General features: G+C 48.8%; 1 protein-coding gene across 1 annotated transcript in view; it reads right to left on the reverse strand.

The window, feature by feature from the left end:
• Nucleotides 1-23016, reverse strand: part of LOC142251410 (5'-nucleotidase domain-containing protein 2-like) — a 55769-nt gene that overhangs the window by 25793 nt on the left and 6960 nt on the right. The window contains exons 2-5 of the mRNA XM_075324184.1: nucleotides 11856-12040; nucleotides 3351-3425; nucleotides 2621-2676; nucleotides 2295-2388 (exon numbers count right to left, since the gene is read on the reverse strand). Coding sequence (XP_075180299.1) covers nucleotides 2295-2388; nucleotides 2621-2676; nucleotides 3351-3425; nucleotides 11856-12040 — 410 coding nt within the window. The remainder of the gene's footprint in view (nucleotides 1-2294; nucleotides 2389-2620; nucleotides 2677-3350; nucleotides 3426-11855; nucleotides 12041-23016) is intronic.

The following is a 23016-nucleotide window of genomic DNA, read 5'->3' on the forward strand; positions in this document are numbered from 1 at the left end:
AACTGCAGACATTTGAGAGGTTAAGGACGCTACTTGCGGAACAGATGTACGTGTGACAGTGTCAATCTGCGCCAGACCAGCTGAAATAGCTTGGAGTGCCCATACAGCTGCGAATGCTGGAGCAAACGACGCGCCGATAGCTTCATAGATGGATTTCAACCAGAGCTCCATCTGTCTGTCAGTGGCATCTTTAAGTGAAGCCCCATCTTCCACTGCAACTATGGATCTAGCCGCAAGCCTGGAGATTGGGGGATCCACCTTTGGACACTGGGTCCAGCTCTTGACTACGTTCGGGGGAAAGGGATAACGTGTATCCTTAAGACGTTTGGAGAAACGCTTATCTGGATAAGCGTGGTGTTTCTGGACTGCCTCTCTGAAGTCAGAGTGGTCCAGAAAAGTACTCAATTTACGCTTGGGATACCTGAAATGGAATTTCTCCTGCTGTGAAGCTGACTCCTCCACTGGAGGAGCTGGGGGAGAAATATCCAACATTTTATTGATGGACGCTATGAGATCATTCACTATTGCGTCCCCATCAGGTGTATCCAAATTGAGAGCGGTCTCAGGATCAGAATCCTGATCAGCTACCTCTGCCTCATCATACAGAGAGTCCTCCTGCTGGGACCCTGACCAGTGTGATGAAGTCGAGGGTCGCTCATAGCGAGCTCGCTTAGGCTGTCTGGGACTGTCGTCCGTGTCAGAGCCATCACCCCGGGATGCATGGGACCCCCCCGGAGTACAGATTTGTTCCAAATGAGGGGGGCCAGGGAGCATTGAATCAACAGCGCCCATGGTCTGAGTTACCGGTCTGGACTGCAAAGTCTCAAGGATTTTAGTCATAGTCACCGACAATCTATCAGCAAAAACTGCAAACTCCGTCCCGGTCACCTGGACAGTGTTCACAGGTGGTTCTCCTTGGGCCACCTCTAGCAGAGACCCCGGCTGAGCAAGTGCTACAGGGGCCGAACATTGCACACAATGGGGGTCAGTGGCACCTGCCGGTAGAACAGCCTCACATGCGGTACAAGTAGCATAGAAAGCCTGTGTCTTGGCCCCCTTGCTTTTTGCGGACGACATGCTGTTGTCTAGCAATCTAGGAGGGTATATAGCCAAGAATAGCGACCGTACAGTGCAATGTATAGCATACAAGCATAAAGTACAAATGAACACTTCGGCACTAGTGGGGTCAGCACCTCAGGTGCTGCTTACCGCCCGCTAAAAACGGGTGTGTGGTCGCCAGAATCCCGTGTCTGGGTCTCCCAGAGCTTGTCTCCCTTCTCCACTCAGACTGCAAACAGGAATGGCTGCCGGCGTCCTGTGAAGAGGGGCGGGCCGTGGGCGTGCCCCAGACAAAAGTGCGGGAAACTGGCGTCCCACTGTGCCCAGTGAGGGGGGTTGGAGTATGCTAAGCAGACTCCAGCCCTCGGCGCTGACGTTCTGAACAGCGTCCCGCCCTTCCCCTGACTGGCAGGCCTGGGGGCGGGAACGAAACGGAACTAGGCCGCAAAAGCCGGGGACTCGATTTATAAGCGCGGCCGTCGTATAAGCACGGCCAGCGCGGAAGTCCCCGGCGCACCACAAGTCCCAGCCGCGCCGCAGTGTAAAAACCGCCAGCAGCGGCCGGCGCGGCAGTTCCTAATACATAAACTCACTCAGCAAAGCTGCAGTGAGTATAGCACAAGCGCGCCGCGCTGCTGTCCCCGGCGCACTAACACACCCAGCAATGCTGGTGTGTGTGCGCGCGATTTGTACGGGGACACAGAGTACCTTAATGTAGCAGGGCCCTGTCCCTGACGATACTCAGCTCCATGCCCAGCAGATTCCCAGGGGCTGTGGACGGAGCACGGTCTCCTGTGCCTGGAGACCGATAGGATCCCACTTCACCCAGAGCCCTAAGGGGATGGGGAAGGAAAGCAGCATGTGGGCTCCAGCCTCCGTACCCGCAATGGGTACCTCAACCTTAACAAACACCGCCAACAAAAGTGGGGTGAGAAGGGAGCATGCTGGGGGCCCTAGTATGGGCCCTCTTTTCTTCCATCCGACAAAGTCAGCAGCTGCTGCTGACTAAACAGTGGAGCTATGCGTGGATGTTAGCCTCCTTCGCACAAAGCATGAAAACTGAGGAGCCCGTGATCCCACGGGGGGTGTATAGGCAGAAGGGGAGGGGCCTTACACTTTTTAGTGTAATACTTTGTGTGGCCTCCGGAGGCAGTAGCTATACACCTAATTGTCTGGGTCTCCCAATAGAGCGACAAAGAAAATAAAAATAAGTACACAGCACAGTGGGTCCTTACCTTGCCATAGAACCCGCTGACCTGGTGTAGTGGGATGTGGTGTGTTCCCTGGTACAGCTCCATCACCTCCTCATCTGGGACCGGCTTCAGGCCCCTAGTGGATTGGGAGGGGAGGCAGATCTGATTAGTGTCACAATAAGGCGAACACACCACACTAAAAAGGGTTAACCACAGCCCAACTAAAAGTATCTCCATAGGAAATAAATGTAAGCTGTTAACATACCCTGAAGGCAACATGTCATGTGCATGTGACAAGAACGCAAAGCTTACAAATCACATAATCGCAAAGAAATTTCAATCGGAAAACCAACCGGCGTCGTACTCACTTGTACACGGTGCCCAGCTCGATGTAGTGGTAGGCATCTATCTTCATGAGGAGACCCTGTGCCAAGACAAGGTATCAGAGGTGTAAATCCAAAACATAACATACCAGGAGAACATCCTTTTCTATTGCCGCAGTGTGATACTTTGGTGGTTTAGAACAGAATATTGGGCCGCGATGTGGTATAACAAGGTACGTGGCTGCAACTTAACTCCCAGGACTAGGGACGATGGAGGAGGATTGGGTTTCTTTCTCCAAGCACAGACGCCCACAGTGCACGTTTGCCATAGCCGAACTGTTCAGTGCCCTTCTCCAGCTACTTATTGTCCCCATTTTAATCTCCTTTGAAGCCAGAGGAAATTAAAGCTACAACATGGTGGATGACCAGTTTGGCCACGCCAAGGATGCACTGAGCGCCTGTGCTTTGATTAAACAGTCATATTGTGCTGAGAGCCCCTAAAATTCAAGAACCAACGATTACATTCACACTTCAGCCTAGACAACAAATGTATGACCAATTGGGTCCCATATAGCACCATCATATTCCATAGCGCTTTACAGAGCTCGAGATTACTGCAGAGCGCTACAGAATATGATGACGCTATATGGGACCCAACTGGAATGAGGTAGTCGTCCCTCCAATTGGGGCTCACAAGCCAATTAGCAATTTATCTTTACATAAGCCTACAAGTACAGCATTATATAAAGAAACAAAACAGATCGGTTGCAATTACCTTATTCATGTCGTAGTGGAGTCCTCGGACTGCGAAGTTGGGCAGATATTCGTACTTCAATATTCCTGCTGGGTACTGGAAAGATACAAAGTCTGAGCATCATACTGTTACAAGAAGAAGGTTCTTCATTGCTCCTTTGGTAGTCTGGTCTATAAAAGGAAGTCTCAAGCAGTGAAGTTCACCACCGAAGTGTATAACAACCAATTTCTTAAAAGTTTTCCACAAAGTTAATTTTATTCAATAGATCTTAAATAATTTGATGTGGAAAAAAAAAAATAAATAACAAAAAAAATTATAATATTACTATTAATAATAATTCCTGTGCTGAGATATATGCCCCTTGTTTTTACTGTGTAATGGTCGTGTCTGTTCGTACCACTGCTTCTGGGCACACAACAGTATACAGACATTACAGCATCATTGTAGTCATTTTGTTGGGTACTACATTTACAAAGCGGCAGGGAAAGATTTTACCTCACAAAAGGAATCAGCAATAATGTGCAATTATTTTCTTTTTGAGTCCTCCCCTGTCTAGGAAATGTGGTATGATCAGATCATGCCCCTGTGCAGTCAGACACAGCCATTACACAGTACATAGCAGGGACACATACAGTCATATGAAAAAGTTTGGGCACCCCTATTAATGTTAACCTTTTTTCTTTATAACAATTTGGGTTTTGGCAACAGCTATTTCAGTTTCATATATCTAATAACTAATGGACTGAGTAATATTTCTGGATTGAAATGAGGTTTATTGTACTAACAGAAAATGTGCAATCCGCATTTTAACAAAATTTGCCTGGTGCAAAAGTATGGGCACCTCAACATAAAAGTGACATTAATAGTTTGTAGATCCTCCTTTTGCAAAAATCACAGCCTCTAGTCGCTTTCTGTAGCTTTTAATGAGTTCCTAGATCCTGGATGAAGGTATATTTGACCATTCCTGTTTACAAAACAATTCCAGTTCAGTTAAGTTTGATGGTCGCTGAGCATGGACAGCCGCTTCACATCATCCCACAGATGTTCACTGATATTCAGGTCTGGGGACTGGGATGACCATTCCAGAACATTGTAATTGTTCCTCTGCATGAATGCCTGAGTAGATTTGGAGCGGTGTTTTGGATCATTGTCTTGCTGAAATATCCATCCCCTGCGTAACTTCAACTTCATCACGGATTCTTGCACATTATGGTCAAGAATCTGCTGATACTGAGTTGAATCCATGTGACCCTCAATTTTAACAAGATTCCCGGTGCAGACATTGGCCACACAGCCCCAAAGCATGATGGAACCTCCACCAAGTGTTACTGTGGGTAGCAAGTGCTTTTCTTGGAATGCTGTGTTTTTTTGCCTCCATGCATAACGCCTTTTTGTATGACCAAACAACTCAATCTTTGTTTCATCAGTCCACAGGACCTTCTTCCAAAATGTAACTGGCTTGTCCAAATGTGCTTTTGCATACCTCAGGCGACTGTTTGTGGCGTGCTTGCAGAAACGGCTTCTTTCGCATCACTCTCCCATACAGCTTCTCCTTGTACAAAGTGCGCTGCATTGTTGACTGATGCACATTGACACCATCTGCAGCAAGATGAAGCTGCAGGTCTTCGGAGGTGGCCTGTGAATGGTCCTTGACTGTTCTCACCATTCTTCTTCTCTGCCTTTCTGATATTTTTCTTGGCCTGCCACTTCTGGGCTTAACAAGAACTGTACCTGTGTTCTTCCATTTCCTTACTATGTTCCTCACAGTGGAAACTGACAGTTTAAATCTGAGACAATTTTTTGTACCTTCCCCTGAACAACTATGTTGAATAATCTTTGTTTTCAGATCATTTGAGAGTTGTTTTGGAGGAGCCCATGATGCCACTCTTCATAGGAGAGTCAAATAGGAGAACAACTTGCAAGTGGCCACCTTAAATACCTTTTCTCATGATTGGATACACCTGCCTATGAAGTTCAAAGCTCAATGGAGGTTACAAAACCAATTTAGTGCTTCAGCAAGTCAGTAAAAAGTAGTTAGGAGGGCTCAAACCAAGAAATTGATAAGGGTGCCCATACTTCTGCACCGATCAAATTTAGTTTAAATGCGGATCGCACATTTTCTGTTAGTACAATAAACCTCATTTCAATCCAGAAATTACTCAGTCCATCAGTTATTAGATATATGAAACTGAAATAGCTGTTGCAAAAAAAGAGAATTTTGTTTACTTACCGTAAATTCTTTTTCTTATAGTTCCGACATGGGAGACCCAGACCATGGGTGTATAGCTTCTGCCTCCGGAGGGGACACAAAGTACTACACTAAAAGTGTAGCTCCTCCCTCCGAGCATATACACCCCCTGGATGACAAATCCAACCAGTTTAGTGCAAAAGCTGAAGGAGGACATCCACCCATAAGTAGAGATAGAGTAAAACCCGGAATAACCGGAACCTCTGTCTACAACAACAGCCGGTGAAAAACCACACGGAACAAGAAAACTGCCAACAGGCAACAGGGAGGGTGCTGGGTCTCCCATGTCGGAACTATAAGAAAAAGAATTTACGGTAAGTAAACAAAATTCTCTTTTTCTTCATCGTTCCTTATGGGAGACCCAGACCATGGGACGTCTCAAAGCAGTCCATGGGTGGGAAACAGAAACTGAGAAGTAGGCAAAACCTAACTTCACAAATGGGCGACAGCCGCCCGAAGGATGCGTCTGCCCAAGCTCGCATCTGCCGAAGCATGAGCATGCACTTGGTAGTGCTTCGAAAAGGTGTGCAGACTAGACCAAGTGGCAGCCTGACAGACCTGCTGAGCCGTAGCCTGGTGCCTGAAAGCCCAAGAGGCACCGACAGCTCTGGTCAAGTGCGCCTTAATCCCCGGCGGGGGAGGCACCTGAGAACAATGGTAGGCATCGGATATGGCCGACCTAATCCAAACGAGCTAGGGTCGGTTTAGAAGCCGAGAGACCCTTGCGCTGACCTGTGGTCAGCACAAAAAGAGGAGGTGCACCGCCTAAGAACAGCGGTGCGTGACACATAGATCCGGAGCGTCCGCACCAAATCTAAAGCATGCAACGCTTTCTCAAAGCGATGCACAGGGGCCGAACAAAGGGAAGACAATGAAATGTCCTGGTTAAGGTGGAAAGGAGACACCACCTTAGGGAGAAAGCCCGGAGTCGGACGGAGAACCACCTTGTCTTGGTGAAAAAACCAAAAAGGGTGACTCCGAAGAGAGCACAGTCAAATCAGAGACTCTCCTGAGAGAAGTTATGGCCGCCAGAAAGACCACTTTCTGTGAAAGACGAAACAACGAAACCTCCCTAAGAGGCTCAAAGGGGGGTTTCTGTAAGGCCGTGAGGACCAGATGAAGGTCCCAGGGATCCAGAGGCCGCCGGTAAGGCGGAATGATGTGAGATGCGCCCTGCATGAAGGTGCGCACCTGGGTCAGTCGGGCGATACGCCGCTGGAACAACACTGACAGAGCAGAGACCTGTCCCTTGAGGGAATTGAGGGATAGTCCTAGCTGCAGACCGGACTGTAGAAAGGACAGGATGGTCGGCAAGGAAAACGGCCAAGGAGCATGGCCGGAAGAGCGACACCAGGACAGGAAAATTCTCCAAGTCCTGTGGTAAATCCTGGCCGAGGAAGACTTCCGAGCCTGAGTCATAGTGGAGATGACCTCGGAAGGAATGCCTGAAGTCGTAAGGATCCAGGACTCAAGAGCCACGCCGTCAATCTGAGAGCCGCAGAATTCTGGCGGAAAAAACGGACCTTGTGAGAGAAGGTCTGGGCAGTCCGGGAGATGCCACGGCACCCCTACGGACAGACGGAGCAGGTCTGGGAACCAAGCTCGCCTGGGCCAGTCTGGGGCGATGAGTATGACCCGACGGCCCTCCATTCTGATCTTGCGCAGGACTCTGGGCAAGAGAGCTAGAGGGGGAAACACGTAGGCCAGACGGAACTGGGACCAATCCTGAAGCAGCGCGTCCGCCGCCAAGGCCTGAGGATCGTAGGAGCGAGCCACGTAAACCGGGACCTTGTTGTTGTGCCGGGATGCCATTAGATCCACTTCCGGAGTGCCCCACTTGCGGCAGATTGACCGGAACACTGCCGAATGCAGGGCCCACTCGCCGCTGTCCACGGTTTGACGACTGAGATAATCTGCCTCCCAGTTTTCTACGCCTGGGATGTGGACTGCGGATATGGTGGACTTGGAGTCCTCCGTCCACTGAAGGATGCGTTGAATTTCCAACAGGGCTAGGCGGCTGCGAGTCCCGCCCTGGTGATTGATGTAGGCAACTGCTGTCGCGTTGTCTGACTGGACTCGAATGTGCTTGCCCGCCGACAGGTGGTGAAAAGCTACGAGAGCTAGGAGCACAGCTCTGATTTCTAGCACATTGAACGAGAGGGCTGATTCGGACGGAGTCCAAGTGCCCTGTGCTCAGTGGTGGAGAAACACTGCCCCCCAGCCGGATAGACTGGCATCCGTGGTGAGAATCACCCAGGACGGGGCCAGAAAGGAGCGTCCCTGGGCCGAAGCCACCACTGAAGAGAGCTCCTGGTCTGTGGCGACAGAGCCACCAGCCTTTGCAAGGAAGAGGCCCGCTTGTCCCAACAGCGGAGAATGTCCAGCTGCAGGGGACGCAGATGGAACTGGCAAAGGGAACCGCTTCCATTGACGCCACCATCTGACCCAACACCTGCATGAGGTGCCTGATGGAATGACGGCGGAGCCTCAGCAGAGAGCGAACCGCCAGATGAAGGGACTGCTGTTTGACTAAGGGCAGCTTCACAAGTGCCAGCAGAGTCTCGAATTGGATCCCTAGGTACGTAAGTTCCTGGGTCGGGTCAGAGTGGACTTGGGCAGATTGACAAGCCACCCGAATTGAACAAGCGTGGCGAGAGCGAGACACTCCGCTGAGAGTGAGCGAGACACTCCGCTGACAGTCTGCACTGGATGAAGCCTTGACTAGAAGGTCGTCCAGGTAAGGAATCACTGCCAACCCCTGGAGGTGCAGAACCGCAACCACTGCTGCCATGACCTTGGTCAATACACGAGGGGCCGTGGCTAACCCGAAGGGGAGAGCCACGAATTGGAAATGTTCCTCTCCGATTACAAAACGTAGCCAACGCTGGAGTGAAACTGCGATTGGCACATGCAGATAGACATCTCTGATGTCGATGGATGCTAAGAAATCTCCTTGGGTCATTGACTGATCGCAGAGACTCCATGCGAAAATGCCGCACCTGAACATGCTTGTTGAGAAGCTTGAGATCCAGGTCGGAAGGAACCGTCCTTTTCGGGGACTAGGAAGAGATTTGAGTAGAAATCTCAGAACCGTTCCCAGTCGGGAACTGGTACAATTACTCCATTGGCCTGCAAGAATGCCACGGCCTGTGAGAAGGCGGCGGCCTTGGAGCAGGGGGGAGTTGACAGAAAAAATCTGTTTGGCGGCTGGATAGAAATCTATTCTGTAGCCGTGGGAGATGGTATCCCACACCCACTGATCGAAGACGTGTTGAAACCACACGTCGCCCAAGTGGGAGAGCCTGCCACCGACCAAAGGACGTTGCTGGCGCGGCCAGATAATCAAGGGGAGGCTGCCTTGGTGGAAGCAGCTCCTGCGGATTTCTGAGGACGCGGCTTCATGCGCCAGCTGGTTTACGGACCTTGGCTGAGTTAGTGGACGAGGCCGAGGGCTTAGAGGACGACCAGTTAGAGGAACGAAAGGAACGAAACCTCGACTGGTTCCTGCCCTGGACAGGTTTCCTGGGTTTGTGGCATGGAAGTACTCTTCCTGCCAAAAGCTTCCTTAATAATTTCATCCAGTTGTTCACCGAATAGACTGGTCCCAGCAAAAGGGAGCCCAGCAAGGAACTTCTTAAGAAGCATCTGCCTTCCACTCTCGAAGCCACAGGAGCCTGCGGATAGCGAGGGAAGTAGCCGAGGCCACCGCAGTGCGGTGACAGTCTCCAGCATGGCAGACATGGCATAGGATGAAAAGACTGAAGCCTGGAAGTTAAGGCAGCCATTTCGGGCATAGAGTCCCTGGTGAGGGAAAGCATCTCCTCCAGAGAAGCAGAGATTGCTTTGAGAGCCCGCACTGCTGCAAAAGATGGGGAGAACGAGGCCCCTGCCGCCTCACCAGAAGGTCAACCTGGCGGACAGTGGAATCCTTAGAGAGGTGCCGTCAGCCACTGATACAACTGTCCGGGCTGAAAGTCTAGACACCGGAGGGTCCACCCTTGGTGAATGAGCCCACTCCTTGATCACCTCTGGTGGAAGGGGAAAACAGTCATCAGAACCACGCTTTGGGAAGCGTCTGTCAGGACAGGCTCTGGGCTTGGTCACAGTGGGCTGAAAAACTGGAGTAGTTAAGGAACACACTCCTTGTTCTCTTAAGGTATACTGATGCCTTTCTGCCAGAGGGGGATGCTCCCCTGATACAGGCGGATTGAGGTCCAGTACAAATATAATGGACGCAATCAAATCATTAGCATCTGCGTCACCTTCGGACAGATCAATGGGGTACATGAAGTAGCGTCCGAGCCCCTATCAAAGGCATCCTCCTTGTCCTGTGACTCAGCTCGTGAATCAGAGCCGCGGGACGAGGAAGGAAAGGGGACCCTGCGTCTCCATTTTAGGAGGACGGGGTCTGAGACCAGATGAAGAATCCTCTGTGAGCTTTGCTGAGCGAGCAGCAGAAGCGCCCTGAGAAGGGGGCTGATGCATGCTCAGCAGTGTCCGGGACAGCTGTCCCCTGGAGAGAGGGATTCTACCCAAACCGGGGGTTCAGCCACCGGAGCCGGAGCAGCCGGAGGGACCACTGATGAGCTTCCAGGCTGAGGGACCACTATGTTAGAGCAAGCATCACAATGTGGTTATGTGCTCGGTACAGGCAGTACGAGTCTACAGCAGTGCATATTAAGAACAGCCTTGCAGCCTTGCTCTGATGTGAGACATGCTGCAGAAGTGGGGGCTCTGTCCAGAATGACCCCCAGCAGAGTATATAAACAGAGTATATAAGCAGCTGCACAACCGGAGGTTGTGGCTTGCCAGACCGTTTAACAGAGACATCTCTGTGCCCTCCAGATCCCCCAGCCCAGGCCCCCATTTGTCACAATGTGGTTATGCAGACATTGAGAACGCTGATAAAATGGCGCCGGAGCGAGGAGAGGGGGCGGGGCCTACTCAGAGCGGGATCCGGAGGGCAAATTAGGTATACAGGGGAGGGAATCTTTCCTCAGTGAGGAGTGTCCGTTCCCTGTGCTGAACAGCCGCTGGGCGGAGCCGCACTGTCCCTCTGCATGACTGACATGCAGGGGCAGTGAAATCGAAACTAGGCCTCAGGCGAAGCCGGGGCCTAGATTTAAACATGCGGCCAGCGTGCAGGCACCATCGGCGCGGTTCTCCAGTGAAAACTGGAGAACCGGCCGGAAATGTTAACACAGTCATAACACACTCTCCCCAATATATAAAAGTACAAGGGACCCCTGGAAAGACCACTTTCTGTGGTAATAACGTCTCAGTACTTAGCTTGTGAGACGCAGGTGCCAGGTCCCGGGGGGGGTGAGCGCTCCGTCCGGCAGGATCCTGAAAGGGCTGCGGATGGAGACCGGTCTCCTGCAAAGCAGTGAGAACCGTGATGGCTCCCACTTCAAGCCAGAGCCTCAGGGGATGGTGAAGGAGCACGGCATGTAAGGCTCCAGCCTTGTAAAATCAACCTTAACAGCACCGCCGACACAGTGGGGTGAGAAGGGACATGCCGGGAGTCCAGATTGGACCCGCTTTTCTTCCAACTCTTTGAAATCAAAATTCAGAGAATGCATGTGTGTGTGTGACCTCCTGAACACAAAGCATTGAACTGGTTGGATTTGTCATCCAGGGGGTGTATATGCTCGGAGGGAGGAGCTACACTTTTAGTGTAGTACTTTGTGTGTCCTCCGGAGGCAGAAGCTATACACCCATGGTCTGGGTCTCCCATAAGGAACGATAAAGAAACCCAAATTGTTATAAAGAAAAAAAAGGTTACCATTAATAGGGGTGCCCAAACTTTTTCATATGACTTTATATAAGATTAACCAGCGCAGGAACGTTATTTTTAATCACATCCAATTGTGGAAATTATTATTATTCCAAGATCTATTGATTAAAATGAACTTTGTTCATGGGAAAACCCATTTAAGTATTATCTATGTTGCCAAGTTATAACTGAAGGTAGCCTTAATCAACTCTAAAGGCAGAGGTCAGCAACTTGAAGCACGGCAGCTGTTGTGAAACTACAACTCCCAGCCGGGCATGGTGGGATTTGTAGTTTCATACAGCCAAGCACCACATGTTGTTGACCCTAGGACCTTTAGAAGTATCAGATCCCACAAGTGTCTGGCAACTGCAGAAGAAAAGGATCCCCAGAGCCATCTGGCAGCAGTTTAGACCCCCACTGAGGGCGCACTTGGACCAAGGGACATGGTCAGAACTTGTGACTTATATGTAAGCCCCTAGCAATATCACCGTCCTCAACATACCTTGTACTGCTCCACCAAGATGTCCCTGGCCGTGTTGAAGATCATGGAGTGAAGCGCATTAGAGTAAAGCGCCAAAGTGTAGTCATAATCAAAGCCATAAATCTCTATATCTCCGAGACACACTTCATTATTAGCATAGATGGTGGACGAATTCAGGAGGTTACACACCCCAGGAGGTAGGAGATCTGCAGACAAAAGAATAAATAAGAATATATTAATTTGATATATTTAAATTAAATATTTTTACTATATGTTAATTTAAAATATGGTAATAAAATTTAAAATAAATACATTTTAAATAATAAAATTTAAATAAATATTTTTCATTATATATACATACACTAGCTGTAGTACCTGGCGTTGCCCGGGATAGTAACTGTTTCTCTCCCTGTCTGTCTGTGTCTATGTCTCGGTCTCTGTCTGACTATTTCTATCAGTCTCTCTCCATCTCTGTGTCTGTCTCTTTCCCAGTCTGTCTTGGGCGGTCTCTTTACAGGGCGGTCTCTCTATCCATCATATAACCTCACACAAGCTTCAACTAACAGTTTATTTTGTTCCTATAGCAACCACTGACAGTTCCTATTAAATAACCCTATAGCTCCCACCTCCATTCAGTGTAATGGTGGCAGGATTCGAGAGACTAACTGTAAAGCATAGGGTTACAATTTTCTGTCAAAACAGTCTACAACGCTCCCTGGGTCACATGAGGCGTTTGTGCAAAATTTCGTGATTGTAAATCCGACGGTGATTCCTTTAGCCGGACACACACACACACACACACACACACACACTAATATAATATAAAATATATATTACATACACACATACGTGTATAATTATAAAATATAATATAATATATTATATATATTAATATAATACATATTAATATAAAATATATTATATTATATTATATATTATAATATTAATAAATATATGTATATATTTTATATTAATACATAATATAAAATTGTGTGTGTGTGTGTAAATATATATACACATATTTTTATATATATATATATATATATATATATATATATATATATATATATATATATTACATACACATACACACATTTTAAATTAATAAAATATATAAATTAAAATAAAAACATTTATAATAAATTCAAATTAAAATAAATATAATAAATTATAGCAAAGACAACCAAAAAAAAAAAAAAAAAAAAAGACAAATGTACGTTGTTTTGGGGCAATATTTAATATCCTACCCCTCAATTTAATCTTACTAACAGCAGGGTGATGAGGTTACCGTATCTTCTGCAGTAACAGGACTTCGCATACAAATCCCAATTAAAGAGTATCTATGGGATCCCCCTCCCCTCCAAAAGGGAAAAATTCCAACTATACGCATTTCCTTTGAACTTGGAGCATTCGTTACCCCCTCCTCCAATCTACAAGCTTTTCAAAACAGAAAAAGTTGCATGACGGTGGTGGAGGAAGGGGCTGCAAATCCAAAAGTCATGCTTACAATCGGGACCATGTGGTACAATATAGCCACATGAAAAAAAACATTGTGGTCATACGAACAAACAAAAAAAAAAAAAATATATATAATATACATATACACACACACTATAGATATATAATATTAACGGGATAATATATTTGTTTTAATATTTATGGGATTAAAAAAAACAAACAAAAAACAAACACATCTATCTATTAGTGTGAACATTCCTGAGTAGTTAATTTTAAAGATTGATTTTTAGGCTTTAACACTTCGGGGCTATGGTACTTCCCTCTGCTCAATAGAATGCAGCAGATTATATTTTTACTTTGGGAAGAAAAACCTAAGTGGTAAAAAAAAAATATGCAGAAAGTAAGGGAAAGTAGCAATAACAGTGCAAGTGCTGACGCTGCATACTGTCACAATGTACACAGATGTCAGACATCCCCCACCCTCCCGGCAATGAACGTTTCAGCAATTTTGACAGCTTCTCACAGATAATAAGCCAGAAAGTAGCAGAGAGCGGGACTGGAAACGGCAATTGTGGATTCTGGCAGCGGAGTGATAGAGATCGGCTGCGTCACTGGCGGTCTACAAGGACTGCCACATCAGCGATTCAAGATGGCAGAAATCTGAGGAGAGGGGGTCATCTTACCCCAAAATGTCAAATTGTACCCCACTAGATTGCAGGTTTTTATGAGCTGGAGTTTAATGCTGTTTGTTCTTGCAGAGTTTTCAGTTGATACATTTATTTCTATTGGATACAGCTATTAAACAAAATAGAAAAAAAATATAACAGCAATAAGCCAAAAACAGCGCTTCTCTGTGAGGCTGCAGGATTTTTCCTGCAAGGAGAAAACATTTACAATGAGATACTGTTTAACAGTTAAAGAGGCGATGCCTGTGCCCCTCCAGCATCCCTATGACTGCCTGTGCCCCCTGAGATGTATGTGCCCCTCCAGTGCTGTATATACCACCAGCGATGAGTACGTCTATGCACCCCAGCCCCTCCTGTGGTGTATACGCCCCCAGCCCCTCCTGTGGTGTATACGCCCCCACGATCAAAAAGACAAAAAGTGGAAAAAGTCTGCATTTATTCAACCTCCTATGACTTATGAATGCTCCCTTTAAGAGATTGTCTTCTCATTAAAACTCCTGTTGACTCGTCCCCTGGAGGAAGTTTACCAAATTTAGAAAAATATGGACTCTTCCTTCCAGAAACAGTGCCACCCCCTTCTCCTGGTTGTGTCTGGTATTGCATCTAAACTCCACTACAGTGCACAGCAATGATTGTGGTACTGCATTTCATTTTTGTTTTTGGAGGGAGGAGGGTTGAACCTTTATCATCCTGGGCAACTGCTTTACAAGGTCACAAGCTGAAAAAGAGGTAGTAAGTTTAAGGTGTTTCCCCTGCTACTCCTCCAAGTGTTCAGCCTTTTTTTTTTGCTATTTATATTAAAATGTGCAACATAGGCCCATATATCTAGAACTTTATTTAGGAGTTATTTTTATACCCTATAGTATTGGAGAGCAGACTAAAGACACGCCCCCGAGGATCCAGTGATGCAGCCTATTGGTACAGGACCTATACCAATAGGCTGTGTCTCACATGATCTGCAGGGGTGCATCTGTAGGGCTCGTGCGCACGTTGCGTTGTGTCCCAGCAAAATATTCTGCAGTGATTTGACAGCTCATGTGAGATTCAAATCGCTGCAGAAACACTGCATAACGGATGCAGAGTTTCTGCAGAAAAAAAAAAAAAAAAAAAAAAAAAAAAAACACACACCATTTCATGCGCTCTGGATCAGGGCTGTGGAGTCTGTATAAAATGGACTGACTCATAAAATATATAATAAATTAGGGACAGTAGTGCAATGCAGAATGTGCATTTTTTCATATGAATTTGGGAAACTTATGAAATGTCCTATAAATGGCTTTCCTATTCCTGATCTAAGGCTACATTCACACACAGCGTTTTTGCGTCGTTTTTTGAGGATACGTTTTTCAGCTGCAAAAACAGATCAGCTTTTTAACAAACCGCATCACCTGAAAAGGTTTCTGAGCTCATAAATAATGTTTTCAATAGCAAAAGCAGATTAGAAAACCACCACAAACTGACTGCTCATTCTTCAGTTTCTCCAGGCCTTAGTGAAAAAAGTTCTGCAAGATTACAAACTCAAACAAGAACAGGTTCTTCCTTATGTAATGGACAATGCTTCAAACATGATAAGTACAATTAAACTGATGAATGAGTAGGATTCAGTATGTGTGAGATGGAGCCAGTGCTGTTCATGTAACTGAGGAACAAAGATATTACAACAGAACAGCAAAATGATACTTCAGAATTAGATGATCTTGTTGAAGCGGTTTCAAAACCCTTTCCTATTCATCACATGCGCTGTGTTGTGCACACGCTGCAGCTGGCAATAAGAGATAGTCTGCAAGAGGGACATGCTGGAAATCTAATTGGAAAAGTGCGGAAATTGGTTATTGCCGCCAGAACCCCTAAAATTGATTCCATTTTGAAGAGATGTGCTGGGAAAGGGGCAATTGTCAATCAAGCCACTTGGTGGGGAAGCACTTATTTAATCATTGAGTGATTGCTTGAACTAAAACAGTTTTATAGATAAGGCAAACCCTCAGGTAACCCTAAATGAAGGTCAATGGACACAGGTGGCTGAGTTGAAGGAATTGCTTAATCACCCATTTACCGTGACTAAAAAAATTACAAGCTGAGAATTTAACTCCTGGCATTTTCATAAGGGAGTGGAAGAACTTGCCATTTTGCCTGTCCCAAAGGGGAGGTTTAATCGCAGATGGCATTTCTGCTTTAATGAAACGGAGAGATAGAGACACAGCTATTGGAAAATAAAATTCTTCTGGCAGCTGTTTATGTGGACGCAAGTCATCGTATACTGCTTGATGTTCAACAGCTTACTAAAGAAAAAGAAGATTTGAGTGAGGTAGCAGTTAGAATGAGTGGCTACAGGACTGCCAGGCGTAAGAGGACTTGGGTCCTGACAGTGCTACTGCTGCCGTGTCTTCTACCTCATTAGATGAGGAGTTTAACTTTGACAAGTATTTGGATGACATGGAGCAGGTAAAGCGTTGCCACAAGGAAAAGTATTTCACTCTGTCTCCTATAGCAGCGATTTACCAGATTTCAGCAAAATGTTTCACTTGCTCTCAAAGAAATAGAAAAATTCAACTGTTCATCAAAACTGACTGTGCATGAAGAAATTCCTTTATACCCGGGAATTGTAAGGCTATGTCCGCACGTTGCGTCGTAGTACCTGCAGTTTATTCTGCACGTTTTCCTGCCCTTGGTTTTTGACCAAATGGCTTTTGACCATTTTTAGCGCTAAAAACGCATGCGTATTTACTGCGTTTTTAGCGCTTTTTACCTGCTTTTTCACCTGCGTTTCTGCAGATGCGTTTTGTTGATCAAGACACTGAAATAAAAGTTGGAATAGTCAAAAAGAATGAAAAAAAAAAAGGGAATTTTGTTTACTTACCGTAAATTCCTTTTCTTCTAGCTCCTATTGGGAGACCCAGACAATTGGGTATATAGCTTCTGCCTCCGGAGGCCACACAAAGTATTACACTTTAAAAAGTGTAACCCCTCCCCTCTGCCTATACACCCTCCCGTGCATCACGGGCTCCTCAGTTTTGGTGCAAAAGCAGGAAGGAGGAAACTTATAAATTGGTCTAAGGTAAAATTCAATCCGAAGGATGTTCGGAGAACTGAAACCATGAACCAAAGAACAATTCAACATGAACAACATGTGTACACAAAGAACAACAGCCCGAAGGGCACAGGGGCGGGTGCTGGGTCTCCCAATAGGAGCTAGAAGAAAAGGAATTTACGGTAAGTAAACAAAATTCCCTTCTTTGTCGCTCCATTGGGAGACCCAGACAATTGGGACGTCCAAAAGCAGTCCCTGGGTGGGTAAAAGAATACCCCAATAAAAAGAGCCGACAACGGCTCCCTCTTACAGGTGGGCAACCGCCGCCTGAAGGACTCGCCTACCTAGGCTGGCATCTGCCGAAGCATAGGTATGCACCTGATAGTGTTTCGTGAAAGTGTGCAGACTCGACCAGGTAGCCGCCTGACACACCTGCTGAGCCGAAGCCTGGTGCCGCAATGCCCAGGATGCACCCACGGCTCTGTAGAATGGGCTTTCAGCCCTGCAGGAATCGGAAGCCCAGAAGAACGGTAGGCTTCAAGAATCGGTTCCTTGATCCACCGAGCCAAGGTTGACTTGGAAGCCTGCGACCCCTTACGCTGGCCAGCGACAAGGACAAAGAGCGCATCAGAACGGCGCAGGGGCGCCGTGCGAGAAATGTAGAGCCGGAGTGCTCTCACTAGATCTAACAAATGCAACTCCTTTTCACATTGGTGAACTGGATGAGGACAAAAAGAAGGTAAGGAGATATCCTGATTGAGATGAAAAGGGGATACCACCTTAGGGAGAAATTCCGGGACCGGACGCAGAACCACCTTATCCTGGTGAAAAACCAGGAAGGGGGCTTTGCATGACAGCGCTGCCAACTCCGACACTCTACGGAGCGATGTGACTGCCACTAGAAAGACCACCTTCTGTGAAAGACGTGAAAGGGAGACATCCCGCAGTGGCTCGAAAGGTGGTTTCTGAAGAGCCTTTAGCACTCTGTTAAGATCCCATGGTTCCAGCGGCCTCTTGTAAGGTGGGACTATGTGGCAAACTCCCTGCAGGAACGTGCGGACTTGCGGAAGCCTGGCTAGACGCTTTTGAAAAAATACGGATAGCGCAGATACTTGTCCCTTGAGAGAGCCGAGAGACAACCCCTTGTCCATTCCGGATTGAAGGAAAGACAGAAAAGTGGGTAAGGCAAACGGCCAGGGGGTAAAACCCTGATCAGAGCACCAGGATAAGAAGATCCTCCAAGTCCTATGATAGATCTTGGCGGACGTTGGTTTCCTGGCCTGTCTCATAGTGGCAATGACATCCTGAGATAACCCTGAGGACGCTAGGAGCCAGGACTCAATGGCCACACAGTCAGGTTGAGGGCCGCAGAATTCAGATGGAAAAACGGCCCTTGAGACAGCAAGTCTGGTCGGTCTGGGAGTGCCCACGGTTGACCCACCGTGAGATGCCACAGATCCGGGTACCACGACCTCCTCGGCCAGTCTGGAGCAACGAGGATGGCGCGGCAGCAGTCGGACTTGATCTTGCGTAACACTCTGGGCAGCATTGCCAGAGGAGGAAATACATAAGGCAGTCGAAACTGCGACCAATCCTGAACTAATGCATCCGCCGCCAGAGCTCTGTGATCTTGAGACCGTGCCATGAATGCCGGGACTTTGTTGTTGTGCCGAGACGCCATGAGGTCGACGTCCGGCGTCCCCCAGCGGCAACAGATCTCTTGAAACACGTCCGGGTGAAGAGACCATTCCCCTGCGTCCATGCCCTGGCGACTGAGAAAGTCTGCTTCCCAGTTTTCTACGCCCGGGATGTGAACTGCGGAGATGGTGGAGGCTGTTGCCTCCGCCCACAGCAGAATCCGCCGAACTTCTTGGAAGGCTTGGCGGCTGCGCGTGCCGCCCTGGTGGTTGGTGTACGCGACCGCCGTGGCGTTGTCCGACTGTATGCGGATCTGCCTGCCCTCCAGCCACGGCTGGAACGCCTTTAGGGCTAGATACACTGCCCTTATCTCCAGAACATTGATCTGAAGGGAGGACTCTGTCGGAGTCCAGGTTCCCTGAGCCCTGTGGTGGAGAAAAACCGCTCCCCACCCTGACAGGCTCGCGTCCGTCGTGACCACAGCCCAGGATGGGGGCAGGAAGGATTTTCCCTTCGACAGAGAAGTGGGAAGAAGCCACCACTGAAGAGAGGTTTTGGCTGCCAGAGAAAGGGAGACGTTCCTGTCTAGGGACGTCGGCCTCCTGTACCATTTGCGGAGAATGTCCCATTGGAGTGGACGCAGATGAAACTGCGCAAAGGGGACTGCCTCCATCGCTGCCACCATCTTCCCCAGGAAGTGCATGAGGCGCCTCAAGGGGTGTGACTGGGCCCGAAGGAGAGAGTGCACCACAGCTTGCAGCGAACGCTGTTTGTCCAGCGGAAGCTTGACTATCGCTGAGAGAGTATGAAACTCCATCCCGAGGTAAGTCAGTGATTGGGCCGGAGTCAATTTTGACTTTGAGAAATTGATGATCCACCCGAACCTCTGGAGAGAGTCTCCAGAGCAACGGCCAGGCTGTATTGACATGCCACCCGGGAGGGTGCCTTGACCAGGAGATCGTCTAAGTAAGGGATCACCGAGTGGCCCTGAGAGTGCAGGACTGCCACAACGGATGCCATGACCTTGGTGAAGACCCGTGGGGCTGTCGCCAGGCCGAAAGGCAGTGCCACAAACTGAAGGTGTTCGTCCCCAATGGCGAAACGCAGGAAGCGTTGATGCTCTGGTGCGATCGGCACATGGAGATAGGCATCCCTGATGTCGATTGATGCTAGGAAGTCTCCTTGTGACATCGAGGCGATGACAGAGCGGAGGGATTCCATGCGAAACCGTCTGGTTTTCAAATGTCTGTTGAGCAATTTGAGGTCCAAAACGGGACGGAATGATCCGTCCTTTTTTGGCACCACGAACAGGTTGGAGTAAAAACCGCGACCCCGTTCCTGAAGGGGAACGGGGATCACAACTCCTGTCTTCAGAGTGTCCACCGCCTGAGCAAGTGCATCGGCTCGCTCGGGGGGCGGAGATGTTCTGAAGAAACGAGTCGGAGGACGAGAGCAGAACTCTATCCTGTAATCGTGAGACAGAATGTCTCTCACCCATCGGTCTTGGACATGTGGCCACCAGGCGTCGCCAAAGCGGGAGAGCCTGCCACCGACCGAGGATGCGGTTTGTGGAGGCCGAAAGTCATGAGAAGGCCGCCTTGGAGACGGTGCCTCCGGCGGTCTTTGGAGGACGTGACTTAGACCGCCATGCAGAAGAGTTCCTCTGGCTCTTCTGTGGCCTGTTGGACGAGGATGATTGGGATCTGGCTGAGGGCCGAAAGGACCGAAACCTCGCCTGAATTTTCCGTTGCTGAGGTCTTCTTGGCTTGTCCTTTCCCTTAGATTGCTTAATAATTTCATCCAATTGCTCGCCAAACAATCGGTCGCCAGAAAAAGGCAAACCGGTCAAGAACTTCTTGGAAGCAGCGTCTGCCTTCCATTCGCGCAGCCACATGGCCCTGCGGACTGCCACCGAATTGGCGGATGCTACCGCTGTACGGCTAGCAGAGTCCAGGACGGCGTTCATGGCGTAGGACGAAAACGCCGACGCCTGAGAAGTCAAAGACGCTACTTGCGGAGCAGAGGTACGTGTGACCGCATTAATCTCAGACAGACAAGCTGAGATAGCTTGGAGTGCCCACACTGCTGCAAAGGCCGGGGCGAAAGACGCGCCTGTGGCTTCAAAAATGGATTTCATTAGGAGCTCTGCCTGTCAGTGGCATCCTTGAGCGATGAACCGTCAGCCACTGCTACTACGGATCTAGCCGCCAGTCTAGAGACTGGAGGATCCACCTTGGGACATTGAGCCCAACCCTTGACTACGTCAGAGGGGAAGGGGTAACGTGTGTCATTAAGGCGCTTAGAAAAGCGCTTGTCCGGAAAAGCTCTGTGCTTCTGGACAGCATCTCTGAAGTTAGAGTGATCGAAAAAAGCACTACGTGTACGTTTGGGACACCTAAACTGGTGTTTCTCCTGCTGTGAAGCCGACTCCTCCACAGGTAGAGGCGGGGGAGATAGATCTAGCACCTGGTTGATTGACGCTATAAGGTCATTTACTATGGCGTCCCCTTCAGGTGTATGAAGATTGAGAGCAACGTCAGGGTCAGAGCCCTGGGCTGCGACCTCTGCCTCATCCTCCAGAGAGTCCTCAAGCTGAGACCCCGAACAGCGTGATGAAGTCGGGGAAGATTCCCAGCGAGCCTGCTTAGCCGGTCTGGGACTGCGGTCCGTGCCGGAGTCCTCCACGTGATATCTAGGGCCCACCCCAGGAGCATGCTGCGGCGCAGACCGAGAGGGGCCTGGGGACGATGACCCCGCAGTGCCCGGGGCCTGTGTAAGGGCCGGTCTGGACTGTAAGGCTTCTAGTATCTTAGCAGACCATTTGTCCATAGACTGAGCCATGGATTGTGAAAGTGACTCAGAGCTTTTCAGCTAAAACTGCAAACTCTGTCCCTGCCGCCTGGACAGGGGAGGCCGGCGGTTCTACCTGGGCCGAGGGTCCCACCAGTGCCCGAGGCTCCGGCTGAGCGAGTGCCACAGGGCCCGAGCATTGCTCACAGTGAGGGTAGGTGGAACCTGCAGGTAGCATAGCCGCACAAGAGGTACAGGTTGCAAAATAACCCTGTGTCTTGGCACCCTTGCTCCTTGTGACCGACATGCTGTTCTCTCCTAGGAGAGTAATCACTGAGGGTATATAGCCAAAAGCAAAACAATGCGGCCGAACCTAGAAAATGTAAATATACATATACACACACATACATACATACATACATATATACACACAGTTCGGCACCCTAGGGGAACCAGCACCGTGTGACCGGTGTGGCTTACCGACCGCCCAGAGCGGTGTGTCCACCAAATCCCCTGCCTTGGGTCTCCCAGAGCTGCAGCCAGAAGTCCTCCACCGGCAGAATGTGATTAAAACATGGCTGCCGGCGTTCTAAGGGGAGGAGGGAGCCGTGGGCGTGATCACTAAAGTGCGGGAATCTGGTGCCCCAGAATGATGAGTGAGGGGGGAGGAGGACACTAAAGTATGCTCCAGCCCTCATAGTCGGCGTCAGGCCGACCATCCCGCCCTTACCCCTGACTGGCAGGCCCGGGGGCAGGAGTTTAATGCACTAGGCCGCAAAAGCTGGGGACTAAATTTAATACCGCGGCCGGCAAGCAGGCGCGGTAGTCCCGATCGTGACACAAAAACAGCAGCCGCTGCAGCGTCTGAGACCAAGTGCTCCATGCACCGTCCCCAAGGGGACACAGAGTACCTTTATGATGCAGGGCCTGTCCCTGATGATACTCAGTCTCCTGTCCGTCAGAATCCCACAGGGGCTGCGGAGGGAGCCCGGTCCCAGTGCCTGGATGACCGGTTAGGATCCCACTTCTCCCAGAGCCTCTAAGGGATGGGGAAGGAAAACGGCATGTGGCTCCAGCCTTTGTACCCGCAATGGGTACCTCAACCTTAAACAGCACCGCCGACTTAGTGGGGTGAGAAGGGAGCATGCCGGGGGCCCTGGGGCCCTCTTTTCTTCCATCCGATATAATCAGCAGCTGCTGCTGACTAAAATGTGGAGCTTGAGTGAATGTGTGCCTCCTTCAACACAAAGCATAAAAACTGAGGAGCCCGTGATGCTCGGGAGGGTGTATAGGCAGAGGGGAGGGGTTACACTTTTTAAAGTGTAATACTTTGTGTGGCCTCCGGAGGCAGAAGCTATACACCCAATTGTCTGGGTCTCCCAATGGAGCGACAAAGAAAATTATATTCACTTTTAATATAACTATATGTAAAAATCAACAATTATAATGAAATTATAGCAGTTATCCACATGTTAACTGAAAAATTGGTGAAATTTATTATTTTATAACATTTAAAGTTTCGGTGTGTGTGTGTGTGTGTGTGTGTGTGTGTGTGTGTGTAAGTAAAGGAACATTAGAACCC

The sequence above is a fragment of the Anomaloglossus baeobatrachus genome, chromosome 9 (assembly GCF_048569485.1).
Source record: "Anomaloglossus baeobatrachus isolate aAnoBae1 chromosome 9, aAnoBae1.hap1, whole genome shotgun sequence".
Taxonomy (NCBI): Eukaryota; Metazoa; Chordata; class Amphibia; order Anura; family Aromobatidae; genus Anomaloglossus; species Anomaloglossus baeobatrachus.